At 54.5% G+C, this 12,750-nt stretch overlaps 1 protein-coding gene across 1 annotated transcript in view; it reads left to right on the top strand.

The window, feature by feature from the left end:
• Positions 1-5,530: 5,530 nt before the first annotated feature.
• Positions 5,531-12,750, top strand: part of PLXNB3 (plexin B3) — an 18,469-nt gene continuing 11,249 nt past the window's right edge. Inside the window, 7 exon segments of the mRNA XM_006766938.2 lie at positions 5,531-5,638; positions 6,986-7,082; positions 9,157-10,200; positions 10,666-10,845; positions 11,438-11,566; positions 11,646-11,746; positions 12,516-12,648. Coding sequence (XP_006767001.1) covers positions 7,050-7,082; positions 9,157-10,200; positions 10,666-10,845; positions 11,438-11,566; positions 11,646-11,746; positions 12,516-12,648 — 1,620 coding nt within the window. The 5' untranslated portion in view covers positions 5,531-5,638; positions 6,986-7,049.

Raw genomic sequence — 12,750 nt, 5'->3', positions numbered from 1 at the left:
AAGTAGGTTTCTGGCCTTTCCTTACAATGTTGTGATCCTGCTGGCTGAACTCCGGCAGTATTGTTACATAGTTGCTTAGAGTTGCAGCTCAGAGGCCTGCAGCGGCAAGCAGGGAACGTTGGAGTCCTCTGTCACTGAAGCAAGCAAGCCTCATGTTCAGTTTAAGCTGCCTGGCTGCTGGCCGCCACCTTGGCTGGCAGTTAATTTGCATATCGCCCTGATTAGCCAATGGGAAGGGTAGCGGTCGTACGCTAATTACCATGTTTCTCTTTTATTAGATAGGATGTAATAAAGAATGAAGTTCTGACCCATGCTGCAACATGGGTGAACTGCAAAAACATGATACTGATTGAGTGGAAGGAGCCAGTCACAAAAGACACATACCATATGAGTCCATTCATATGAAATATCCAGAATAGGCAAACCCACAGAGACAGAAAGGGGATCAGTGGCTGGCAGGGGCCTGGGAGGAGAGGAATGAAGAATAACTGCTAATAGGTACAAGGTTTCCTTTTGGGATGATGAAAATATTCTGGAACAATAGAGGTGATGGTTGCACAATATTGTGAATGCACTAAATGCCACTGGATTGTGCACTTTGGAATGAACAATTTTGTGTTATGTGAATGTGTCCTCAAAAAATAGATGATAGATTGATTGTTTGATGATAGAGGATAGATTTATATGTGATAGAGAGAGAGGGGCATAGATGAGCGAACACACCACCTAAAGCAGCCCAGACAAGACATGCTGAGGCCTGAAATCCTGGACAGATTAGAGAGAGATTAGAAGAAAATCAACAGGCATGGGGGAGGGGGCAGGTCAGGCATTAGGGACAGGAAAGGGGAAAGTCAAGAGGACTCCTAGGTTCTGGCTTGGGTGGCCTAGTGGGTGACCGCACCCTTCACTGAGGGAGGGTCAGGTTGGAGAGTAGCTGTCACCCAGTTAGCACTTGCTGGGCCTGCGCCAGCAGCCCCCTGGAAATGATGAGTAGGCAGTGTCCGGGGGAGCTTCCAGCTTGGATGAACTCTAGCCTTGAGATCCTCTGAGGCATCCAGGCTCTAGCAGAGAGTCAGGTGTTGGCTGAAGATCTGTATAGACAGCCTGGGGAAATGGGGCTTGGTCCCATGGGGGGCAGGGAGTGCAAGATAGACGGCATTTTATCGAAGTTTTGAGGTTAGGATTCGTTCCTGATTCCAGGGAAGCGGTAAATGAAAAGGTGGAGAGTTGTTGCCCAGCTCAGTGGTTGAGTGTCAACTTATGAACCAGGAGGTCACAGTTCAATTCCCGGTCAGGGCACATGCCCGGGTTGTGGGCTCAGTCCCCAGTGTGGGGTGTGCAGGAGGCAGCCGATCAATGATTCTCTCTCATCATTGATGTTTCTCTCTCCCTCTTCTTCCTTTCTGAAATCAATTTTTTAAAAATTTTAAAGAAGGTGGGGAGTTGTTGAGTTCTTCCTCCATTTCTTCCCAAGATTATGTAAGTCATCCCTACCTGAACATAAATCCTTTAAAAAACAACAACAAAAACTTAAATAACTAGAATGGTTCTGTGGTCTGCCACCAAACCCCAATTGATGTGAATGGAAAGAGACAACCTGGCAAATACCATCCTAAAGGAAGCTAGACAAGAGAAATTAATGTCAGACAAAGTAGACCTCAGGGCACAAATATTATTAGGAATTAAAGAGATTGCTGCATAATGATTAAGTAAATAATTCATTTGCAGCATTAACCATTGTGAACGTGTGCGTACCTGCCTAATGACAGAGCATCGAATGTATATCAAACAAAAAAGGAAAAGGAAAAATTAATAAATTAGTACATTCACCACAATAAATTATACCACCTCTCACTACAATTGGCAGCTCAAGCAGACAAAACTAGTAAGAATATAAGGGGAGGGAATGAACAAACTTGATGAATGGGCCTTCCAAAACTAAAGACTACACACTCTTATCAGTTCACCTAGATTATAGTATAGGTCCTAGAACATTTACTATAACTCACCATGTCCTGAGCCACAAAACAAATCTCAACAAATACTGAAAGAATTGGTATTGTCCAGATCATGTTCCCAAGCTGCGATAGGATAAACACATAAATTGGTAACAATACTAAAATAAGTCCTTCTAAATGTTTGGAAATTTAAATGTACATGGAAATCTAAAAACAGAACTGAACAACAATGAAAATAAAACTACACGTGAAAACTCAGGAGATGTAGCCCAGCAGTACTTAGGAGGAAATGTATAATCTTAAAATGAATAAGAGGAGTACCAACTCAGGAAGTTAGAAAAACCACAATAGAACAATCCTAAAGAAAGTAGAAAGAAGGACTCACACTTCCTGATTTCAAAACATATTACAAAACTATAGGAATTAAAACAGTGCGGTACTGGCATGAAGACAGACAAATAGACCACTGGGACGGAATAAAGCCTAGAAAGAAATCCTCACTTATATAGTCAACTGATCTTCAACAATGGAGCCAAGACCATTCAATAGAGAGAAGACAGTCTCTTCAATAAATGGTTGTGGGAAAACTGAATAATCACATGCAAAAGAATGATGTTTGAGCCTGGCCAGTGTGGCTCAATGTTTGAGCATTGACCTATGAACCAGGAGGTCACAGCTCGATTCCTGGTCAGGGCACATGCCCAGGTTGGGGGCTCGATCCCCAGTGTGGGGCGTGCAGGATGCAGCCTATCAATAATTCTCTCTCATCATTGATGTTTCTAACTCTCTTTCTCTCCCTTCCTCTCTGAAATCAATAGAAATATATTTATTTTTAAAAATTATGTAAGTAAAAAAACAAAAAAATTCACAAAGGGAATCCAGAAAGAATTATTAGACGTAATACAGGAATTTACAAACTTGTTTGATACAAAATCCATACACAAAAAGTGTGTTTCTATATACCAGCAACACAATCCAGAAGGTGAATTTAAAAGAAAATAGCATTTATAATGACACAAAAAAACCAAGTCTCTAGTAATAAATCTAACAAAGGATGTTCAATTCCTTTAGAGGGAAATGTATTGAAAGGATCTTAATAAATAGAGAGATGTACTATGCTCATACAGGGGGAAACTCAATATTTTAGAGATAGCTAGTCTCCATACTCACATAGACATGGGATGTGGCATATGACCAAGGGCTCACCACACATTTGTGCAAAAGGATGGGCTGATTAATGGGGTATGGACAATAGACACCCATGTGGAAAAATATAAAACATGATCTCTACCTCACACCATATACAAACAAACCCATTCTATGGATTAAGGTCCTGAATATGAAAACCTAGAAACATATTCAGAAAAGAACACATGAGGAAATCTCTATGCTCTTGGATAGGGGAGGATTTCTAAACAAGACAAAAATGACAAACCATAAAATAGAAGATCAATACATGTAATTATATTCAAATTTAAGACTTCTTCATCTAATGATGCTATAGGCAAACTGAGAAGACAAGTAATGGGCAGGGAGAAGACATAACAGACCAAGGATTGGTATCTAGAATATATACCAGTAAAGACTCTCTCAAAATAGTAAGGAAAAGACAATTCATATTGAAAAATTGACAAAGACATGATCAGGCATTTCGCAGAAGAGGAAAGCCCTGGCCAGTGCACTCAGTGGTTAAAGCATCGGCCCACGCACCAAAGGGTTGCGGGTTCAATTCCCAGTTAAGGGCACATACCAGGTTCATTCCCCGCCAGGCACATGTGGAAGGCAACCAGTCAATGTATCTCTCTCACATCAGTGTCTCTCTCTCTCTCTCTCTCTCTCTCTCTCTCTTTCTCTCCTTCCCTCCCTCCTTCCCTCTCTTCTATTCTCTGAAAAGCAATAGATAAAATATCCTCAGGTGAGGATTAACAACAACAACAACAACAACAACAACAAACCCACAAAAAAATAAGCAGCAAGGCATACTAACCACTTCACACCCCTCATATTGACAGAAAGTACTAAGTACTAGGTCAAAGTACTAAGTGCAAGTGTTGGTAAAGTGTGAAGAAAAAGAAAGGCACCAGATAAGTCCAAGTTCTCCCTGATTTGCTGACCTCTGCATCCTCAAAGCCTACCCGACTAACCTTGTGCCCCAGGAAGAGGGAAACACCCATGGGCATGTCACCTGCAGACAGCCTCAGCAGTCCCTATCTCTCCTCCTTCCAAAGCCTGCCACGTTCATGGTCCAGGGCCACGTGGCCTCATGGTTAAGTGCAGGGGCCCTGTGGTTGACTCTTAGCCTTGCCACTTAGTAGCTGTGCAACCTTTTTTAAAAAATATTTTTTTATTGATTTCAGAGAGGAAGAGAGAGGGAAAGAAAGAAACATCAATGATGAGAGAGAATCATTGATCAGCTGCCTCCTGCACGCCCCCCACTGGGTTCAAGTCCCCAACCTGGACATGTTCCCTGACTGGAAATTGAACCGTGATCTCCTGGTTCATAGGTCAACGCTCAACCACTCAGTGATGCTGGCTGGGCTAGCTGTGCAACCTTGTGTAAGTTTCTTAACCTCTTATGGCTCAGTTTCCTCTCCTGTGAACTGGGGGAAATAGCTGTAACCCCTTCTGGGGCCAGTGGAAGGACTGAATGAGTTAATATACCTGGAACACTTAGCCCAGTGGTCCCCAACCTTTCTTTGGCCATGCCCCACCTAAGCATCTCTGAAATCTTGATGCCCCCCTGTGATATATAATTCTTATTATTCGAAAAGTAACTCCTATTCACGTGGAGGAAGCCTAAGAGGCCATTCACTTGGTCTAAACAAGCTTCCAAAGAACATGGCACCCATGAAAGAGAAAAATCAAAGAACGAAAGGACATTGAATATGAAGTGATATATGAAAAAATAGCAAATAGTTTCAAAACATATGATAGAGAACTGAAATACATAAATAGGTCACTATATATTTATATATTGTATATGAGGCCCCTAGAACCATAAGAAATGCAAAAAGTTCACTGTTGGTAACTCATTCTCGAATTGCCCCCCTTAAAAATCAAATTGCCCCCCTGTGGGGCGTGTGCTCCACGTTGGGAACCACGGACTTAGCCCAGCCCCAGACCTCCTGAGGAGGGCCATAGTCGCAGCACTGGTTTAAGGTTCCCTTAAACCTCACTTCCTCTTCCTGAGACCCTGATTGCCTCTAGCTGTGACTTCTCCCTGCACCTCGAGAAGCCCTCCACAGATGGGCTTTTCTGGCAGTGGGGCCTTAACTGTTGGCAAGTAGCTCTGCCCGAGACCCAGAAAACACTTGAGCATGTGGAAGTGGGCTTTGTCTCTGAACGGTGCCAATGCCAGGCTCGAGCCTGGCACCCAGAAGGCACTTCCTGGAAGGCTATAGAATGCTCCCCTGACGACTCAATGGGAAGGCACCACCCTGTTCTCACCTGCTCCAGCCAGGTGCCCACAGCCTCTGCCATGCCTATCAAGGCCAGCAGAGGGCAGCAGCAACCGCCCTGCGCTGTTGGGCAAAGGGGTGGATGGGGAGGGGCTGGGCTGCCTCATCCGCCAGGATGAGTCCGGTTGGGCACGATTGCATTGTGGGGAGGGAGGCCGGGGCTCCACGGAGACGCACTTCTGGCACCAGCTGCTCCTCAGCCCCTGCCCGCGGCCCACCCAGGTAGGCAAGAACCCGGGCTGGTGAGAGCAAGGGGTGCAGGGGCCTCTGGATTGGGGAGCACCACCTCGGGCTGTGCTGGGACCTGAGAGAAGCCAGGGGTTCACAGGGCCAACTAACTCTCATCCGGGAAAGGCCTTCAGGGGCCAGCCCTGTGATGGCACCTCCTGATGCCTAGGGGGCACAGCACACCTTTGGGAAGTAGGACCCCGTACTTCTGCCCCCCAAATGGAAGAGCTGGCGCTGCCAAGGGCAGGGCACAGAGTAGGGAAGTGGCCCGCCTGGATCCCTGCCCCCACAGCCACCCAACTGGCCCAGCCAGGTGGCGGCAAAACTGCTGCTGCCACCTTGCCCAGAGCCTGCTGCTGCAGCTCACCGTGGTGAAGGCAGGGTCTCCAATCTCTGCACACCTGCCCCTGCGCCTTGGGGCAGAGCCCTGGCTCTGCTGGCTTGGTGTGCACACGGTGCCCTGTGAGGGTGGCAAGGCAGCCAGCTGCCAAAGGACACTCCTTTCCCCGCCCCAAGCATGGAGGGGGATGTAGGCCCTTCCTGGGATGGTGTTTCCTTGGGGGAGGGGGAGGGGCACCGCCAGCGACCAGTTGCCATGCCTGAAGCTCCGGGTTGAGTTCCTGCGGGCCATGCCCCCCACCCCTTCCTGTGCATCCTCTGCTGGCACTGTGCACCACCACCAGGATGTACCTGGCACGACTTTGCCGGCCCCCCGAGGTGGGGCTGGATGGGCCAGTTCTTATTCTGGGCCAAAGGGGTGGGGGTGTTGGGGGGAAAGTGTCCTGGACGCCTTGCCTTTGTCAGCGTCTCCCCTGCCCCCAGTCCGGACAAAGGCCGGCATTGAGGGCCAGGGCTGGCACTCCAGCCAGGCACCAAGGCTACTAAGGCTGAGTCTGGCATTGCAGGGACTGAGCGCCCTGACCCTCCCATGGGGGTTCTGGGGCCTCCCCTGAGCTGTTCACAAGGAGGAGCTCGCTGGCTGACACCACAGGGGTGGGGCCGGCTGTGTGGCTCTCATTTTTCTGGCTGGAGGAAACCCTGTCCCTTTGTCCCCAGATCCCAGGGGGTGTCTCTCTGAGGGTGGGGAGTGGCAGGGAGCCCCCTGGCCAGAACAGCCGGGGTGGGGTGGGGGGAGAGCACCAGATAGTGGGTCCCTGGCCTCTGGACAGAGGGGACATTGTTGAGGTGGAGGCAGGGCTCCCTTGGCCCGGCCACTATTGACAAAGCTGCCAGCTGTGGTGGAGCCTGGCCACTAGGCCCTTGCTCCCCCCCCCAAACCTCCCACCTCCCCCAGGGCCAGTGTGAATGGGGCCAAGCCTCAACTGTCTCCCTCCCACTCAGGGCAATGCCCCCCACAGCAGTCTTGTGCCTGTCACCACTGCCCTGGGGCAGTTGAAGTGACGAGATGTGCTTCCCGCTGCTGCTCCCCTTCTCAACGGTGAGTGCCCGGGTCCCCAGTCCCCAGAGATGTCCCAGGGAGGGCCGGGCCAGGTAAAACAGCACTGGGGAGCCTGGGTGTGGGGCTCCGATGTGCTGCACCTCCTGGCCACAGTCCCTAGCCCGTCACCCACATGCCATGGACACTGCCGCTGATATCCCAGGTCGAGAGGAAACGGCCCTGCCTTTCAGCCAGGCCTGACCTTCCTGTCTGTGTTAGCAAGATAAAGAGCTCTGACGCAGCCACATGCCTGCGAGCCCGGGCGTGCGTCCCTGCTGGCGTCTTTGCTGGCGGGCATGGGACACACTGAGCAACTGTGGGCCTGCCCCTGGCGCGCCCACATGCACGGTTATGCGGGTTCCGGACTCAGCTGGCGCTCTGTCCCCTTCTCTGTGGCTCTGGGCTTGGGGTCAGGAGGAGGGTGGAGCGAGAGTCCGCCAAGGCCCACAGGCTCTGCCCTGTTGGCATCTCTCTCTGTCTCTCTTGCCTGGCCACCGAGGCAGCCGTTAGGGCTGTTGGGCAGGGTCTGCTGCTAATGGCCCCCCACCGGGAGGCAGGGCTCAGGCTCACACCCCCATCAGGCCCGTGGGAGCTACTTCCAGTCTGGGGTCCAAATGGCTCCAAATGGGTGAGGAGCTGCGCCTATGGCTTCTCGGTGTGGGGCCCCCTTCAAGCTCTTCTGCCTTCCTCCCCACTACCCTCTCCTCACTCAAGCTCTCTTCCTGGCTGTCTTCTTCTCATTCCCCCTTTTCTCTGTCCCCCTCCACATCCACACTCGTGGTGCCAGGCCCCAATGGACCCTGGCCGCTGGGGCCCATGGAGCAGGGGGCAGATCTCCTGTACCCATGCTGTCTCTTGGTGACCTCTCCTCACCTCCCCCAGGCCCAGCTCTCCCCAACCTCTGCCCTGACCACCCCCTAGCCGTCTGTGGCATGACCCTGTTCTCATTGGCCCTGGCTTGCACCCCCTCCTTGCCATCTTTGGGGAGAGCTGGGGTGGTGTCTCGGCCTGCATCCCTCCAACTGCCTCAGTTTCTCCCTGGCTCGTTCTCCTCTCTCCAGCACTCCCTCTCTGTGCTCATAAAGGTCCCTCTTTGCCACTGACCCAGGGCCAGTTTCCTGTCCCTGACGGGGTCTCCCTGCTCTTGCCAACCCTCCCACCTCTTGCCCCCGTGCCACCTCTCTTGTCTGAGTGGTGGGCACAGGATCCCCCACAATGTGGCTTCCACCAGCATTCCTTCGCCCACATCCTCCAGTCTGTGGGCTCCTGCTCCCTTTCCCCCTCTTCCAGGTGCTCCCACGCCTCTGCCTCCTGCCTCTCTCCCCATCAACACCCCCTCTGCCCTGCTCTCCTCTCCATGGCCTTTCCTCTCTGTGTCACAGCCCCCTCTGTCACTGTGTCCTATTTGTGGTCTTGTGGCTTTTCAGGATCTGTCCCCCTTCAACAATCTAAACACATACATTTAAAGTAGAAGATGAAACAATTCTTTCCTTGTGCATGTATGTGACCACCCCCCCCCATCTCTTGGATATTCTTTGTCACTCTTTCTGTCCTCCTCTCCCGCCCCCTTTCTGACTCCTTCTCTCTGTCTCCATGTCTCTCTCTGCTCTCTCTCTTCTTTTAAAATATGTTTTTATTGTTTTCAGAGAGGAACGGAGATGGAGAGAGAGAGAGAAACATCAATGATGAGAGAGCATCCTTGATCGGCTGCCTCCTGCACCCCCCACAATGGGGATCGATCCCGCAACCCGGGCATGTGCCCTGACCAGGAACCGAACCGTGACCTCCTGGTTCGTAGGTCAACGCTCAACCACTGAGCCATGCCAACCAGGCTGTCTCTTCTCTTTGCTTCTCTCTGCTCTCTTTCTTTGTCCCTGCTTTATGGTTCCTCCTCTCTGCCTCTCTGTGCTTCTCTCCCTCTGTTTTTATCTCTCTTCTCAATCTTCTCTCCCTCTGGTCCTCTTTCTCTACCCCCTCTTCCTCTGTCCCCCTCACCGCCCTGACTCATGCCGACCAGGGGTGGGGAGGCAGTGCTCCCTTCCCACTGGGCCTCAGGTGCTCGGCTCTCCCCCAGGCCCAGGTGATGGCTCCCTGGTCTCCCTTCGGCCCCCACCTCCTGCTCGTGCTGTTGCTGCTGTGCCCACCGCTGCCCCCGACTCAGGCCCATCGATTCTCCGCACTCAACACTACCTTCAACCACTTGGCACTGGCACCCGGCCGGGGCACAGTCTACGTGGGGGCGGTGAACCGCCTCTTCCAGCTCAGCCCGGAATTACAGCTCGAGGCTGTGGCTGTCACCGGCCCCATCTTCGACAGCCCCGACTGCGTGCCTTTCCGTGACCCGGCTGAGTGCCCGCAGGCCCAGCTCACTGGTAACGCCAACCAGCTGCTTCTCGTGAGCAGCCGGGCCCAGGAGCTGGTGGCCTGCGGGCAGGTGCGGCAGGGCGTGTGCGAGAAGCGGCGCCTTGAGGACGTGTCCCAGCTTCTGTATCAGGCCGAGGACCCAGGCGATGGGCAGTTTGTGGCCGCCAATGCCCCAGGAGTGGCCACGGTGGGCCTGGTGGTACCTGCACCGGGCCGGGACCTCCTGCTGGTGGCCAGAGGCCTGGCTGGCAAGCTGTCAGGAGGGGTACCGCCCCTGACTGTCCGCCAACTGGCTGGGCCGCAGCCCTTCTCCAGCGAGGGCCTGGGCCGTCTTGTGGTGGGAGACTTGTCTGACTACAACAACAGCTACGTGGCGGCCTTTGCCAACGCCCACTCCGCCTACTTCGTCTTCCGCCGTCGTGGGGCCCGGGCACAGGCCGACTATCGCTCCTATGTTGCCCGAGTCTGCCTGGGGGATGCCAATCTTTACTCCTACGTGGAGGTGCCCCTCCACTGCCATGGTCAGGGCCTCATCCAGGCTGCCTTCCTCGCCCCGGGCACCTTGCTGGGGGCCTTTGCCGCAGGCCCAAAGGGGACACAGGCGGCCCTGTGCGCCTTCCCCCTGGCAGAGCTGGACAGCAGCATGGAGCAGGCCCGGCGCCTTTGCTACACAGCAGGCGGCCGAGGCCCCAGCGGCACAGAGGAAGCCACCGTGGAGTATGGCGTCACTTCACGCTGCGTCACCCTGCCCCCTGTAAGTGGCTGGGCCTGGGCCCCACACTTGTCCTCTCACCTCAGGCTTTGCCCACTATCTTTTGGTGGCGGCTCTGGTCTTCTCTCGCTGCCTCATCTAGCCTCGCTTGCCTCTCTGTCCCTGTCCCTCGTGGTCCTGCGGCAACCCTCAGCCCAGGGCAGGGGCTGCCATATGTAGTCCTGAGCCCCAGGCAGCTGGACTCTCTCATGTGACAATGACCCATGGCCTCTTGGTTAGAGGATGTCACGAAGGGGCCGGCTTGGTCTCCAAGTCTCCTAGCTGGTCTGTCTTTCTCCCTCTCTGCAGCGGGCTTGGTCTTACCATGGGGCTCCCTGGCCCTACCCGCTATCCTGCCTTGCTCTCTCCTCACTGGCCACCTGGCTGTCCTCCTCTGACTAGCTCTGGGCCTGGGGAAGTATCTTCTGCCTTTTCTGAGAACTGATTTTGCCCTCCCCGCCTGTCCAGGACTCCCCTGAGTCGTACCCCTGTGGTGATGAGCACACCCCCAGCCCCATCGCTGGCCGCCAGCCCCTGGAGGCCAGGCCTTTGCTGCACCTCGGGCAGCCCATCAGCGCCATCGCAGCCCTCCAGGCAGATGGGCACATGGTAGCCTTCCTGGGGGACACCCAGGGCCAGCTGCATAAGGTGAGGGCCTGTCATCGCCAGCCTCCCGGCCCTATGGTCTTAACACTGCCAGGCCAGTCCCTGCAGCGGCTCAGGGCAGCCCCAGGTACCCTCTGCCTCAGCTTGTGTCCTGGCTGGCCGGGTGCCACCTGCTGGCTGCCTGGCGCCCAGAGACATCAACTAGGATGACGTCCCAGGTGTCTCCTAGGCAACCCCAACTTCTCCAGCCAATAGTGGGAGCTAACAGCCAAGGTGGATGAGGGTGGCATGGAGGCAGGGTGGGCAGTGCCTGGCCCTCAGAGCCAGCCTAGCCCCAGAAGTCTCTCCGAGGCAAACTCTTGCCTTCTTGTGACCTGTTTGCCTCCCCACAGCTGTCTTCTGGCCCCTGGTGCCCAAGGGCCTCACCCAGGGTGGCTCTGCCACCCTAGCTGGGTGATGCTGAATGGAGGAGGCAACATGGGCAGAATGGATGCCCATGGGCCTTCCCCACCCTCTGTGGCCTGGGATCCCCAGTCTGGAAAAGAGCACATGCCCTGAACAGTTGGCCTGGGGCCATCTGAGAGGGGGCCTTGGGTCAGCGGTCTGGCCCAGCCCTGTCCTTGTCATCCCCCAGGTCTTTCTCAATGGCTCCCAAAGCCAGGTGTACCACTCCCAGCAAGTGGGGCCTCCAGGCTCAGCGATCAGCCCCGACCTGCTTGTGGATAACAGCAGCAGCCACCTCTACGTCTTGACTGCCCAGCAGGTGAGGGCTGGCCCAGGGGTCTGGGTACATGAGGCCCGAGTGCCCGCACCCACTGCTTCTATCCCTACTGCCCATCCAGGTAGACCGGGTACCCGTGGCGGCCTGCCCCCAGCTCCCCGACTGCACCAGCTGCCTCCAGGCCCGGGACCCGCTGTGTGGCTGGTGCATCCTCCAGGGCAGGTGAGTGCAGCGCCTACGCCCAGGTTTGGGCTGACAGGTGGTGCATGCTGGGAGGCCACACCTGGAAGCAGCCCTGGGCATGCCAGGAGGCCAGTTTGGCTCCCTGTGGTAATAACTCGGGCTGTGCCCTGTGTGGCTCCGTGTGTGAGCATTGACCAAGGAGGTCACTGTTAGATTCCCTGTCAGGGCACATGCCCGGGTTGTGGGCTCGATCCTCAGTGTGGGGCGTGCAGGAGGCAGCTGATTAATGATTCTCTCTCCTCATTGATGTCTCTATCTCTCTCTCCCTCTCCCTTCCTCTCTGAAATCAATAAAATATATTAAAAATAAAAAAAGACTCAGGCCGCTGCTGAGTTCCTCCATCCTGTCCCATCCCACCAAACCAAGACTGCTCGGCAGCCCCTTCCCACCACGGCCAAACCTGCTCACTTCTCATTCCCCCGCCTCTACCCTGGGCCAGGCCTCTGTCCCCTCTCCCAGGTGTCCCCTCCAGCCCATGCTCTGCATGGCAGCCCCAGGAATCCCTACGGCACCCCTAAGCCAGATGCGTGCGCCTTCCCTCTGCAGCACGGCCCCCTCTTACTGTCAAGGCCAAAGCCCATGCATTGACCACCGAGCCCTGGTGCTTGGCCCCTTCCTCTGTGAGCACAGTGATGTTCATCTCCCCTGCTTCCTGCGCTCCAGCTGGGCCATCCTTTCAACCCCCTTGTGGCCAATCATCCAAATAGCCTGAGACCCACGCGGTGACCCAAGGGGCCCTTGCCTGCAGGTGTACCCGCAAGGGCCAATGTGCGAGGGCAGCCCAGCCCAACCAGTGGCTGTGGAGCTATGAGGAGGACAGTCGCTGCCTGCATGTCCAGAGCTTGCTGCCAGCCCATCACCCCCGCCAGGAGGAGGGCCAGGTGAGGCTTCTGTACCACCTGCCTGTGAGGGATGCCCCCAGGCTGCACCCACCACCACCCCATCCTCCTCTCTTGCTGCCTCTGCTCCCATTCTCTCTACTC

The sequence above is a fragment of the Myotis davidii genome, unplaced genomic scaffold (genome assembly GCF_000327345.1).
Source record: "Myotis davidii unplaced genomic scaffold, ASM32734v1 scaffold462, whole genome shotgun sequence".
Taxonomy (NCBI): Eukaryota; Metazoa; Chordata; class Mammalia; order Chiroptera; family Vespertilionidae; genus Myotis; species Myotis davidii.
This window is presented reverse-complemented; position numbering and strand designations above follow the sequence as displayed.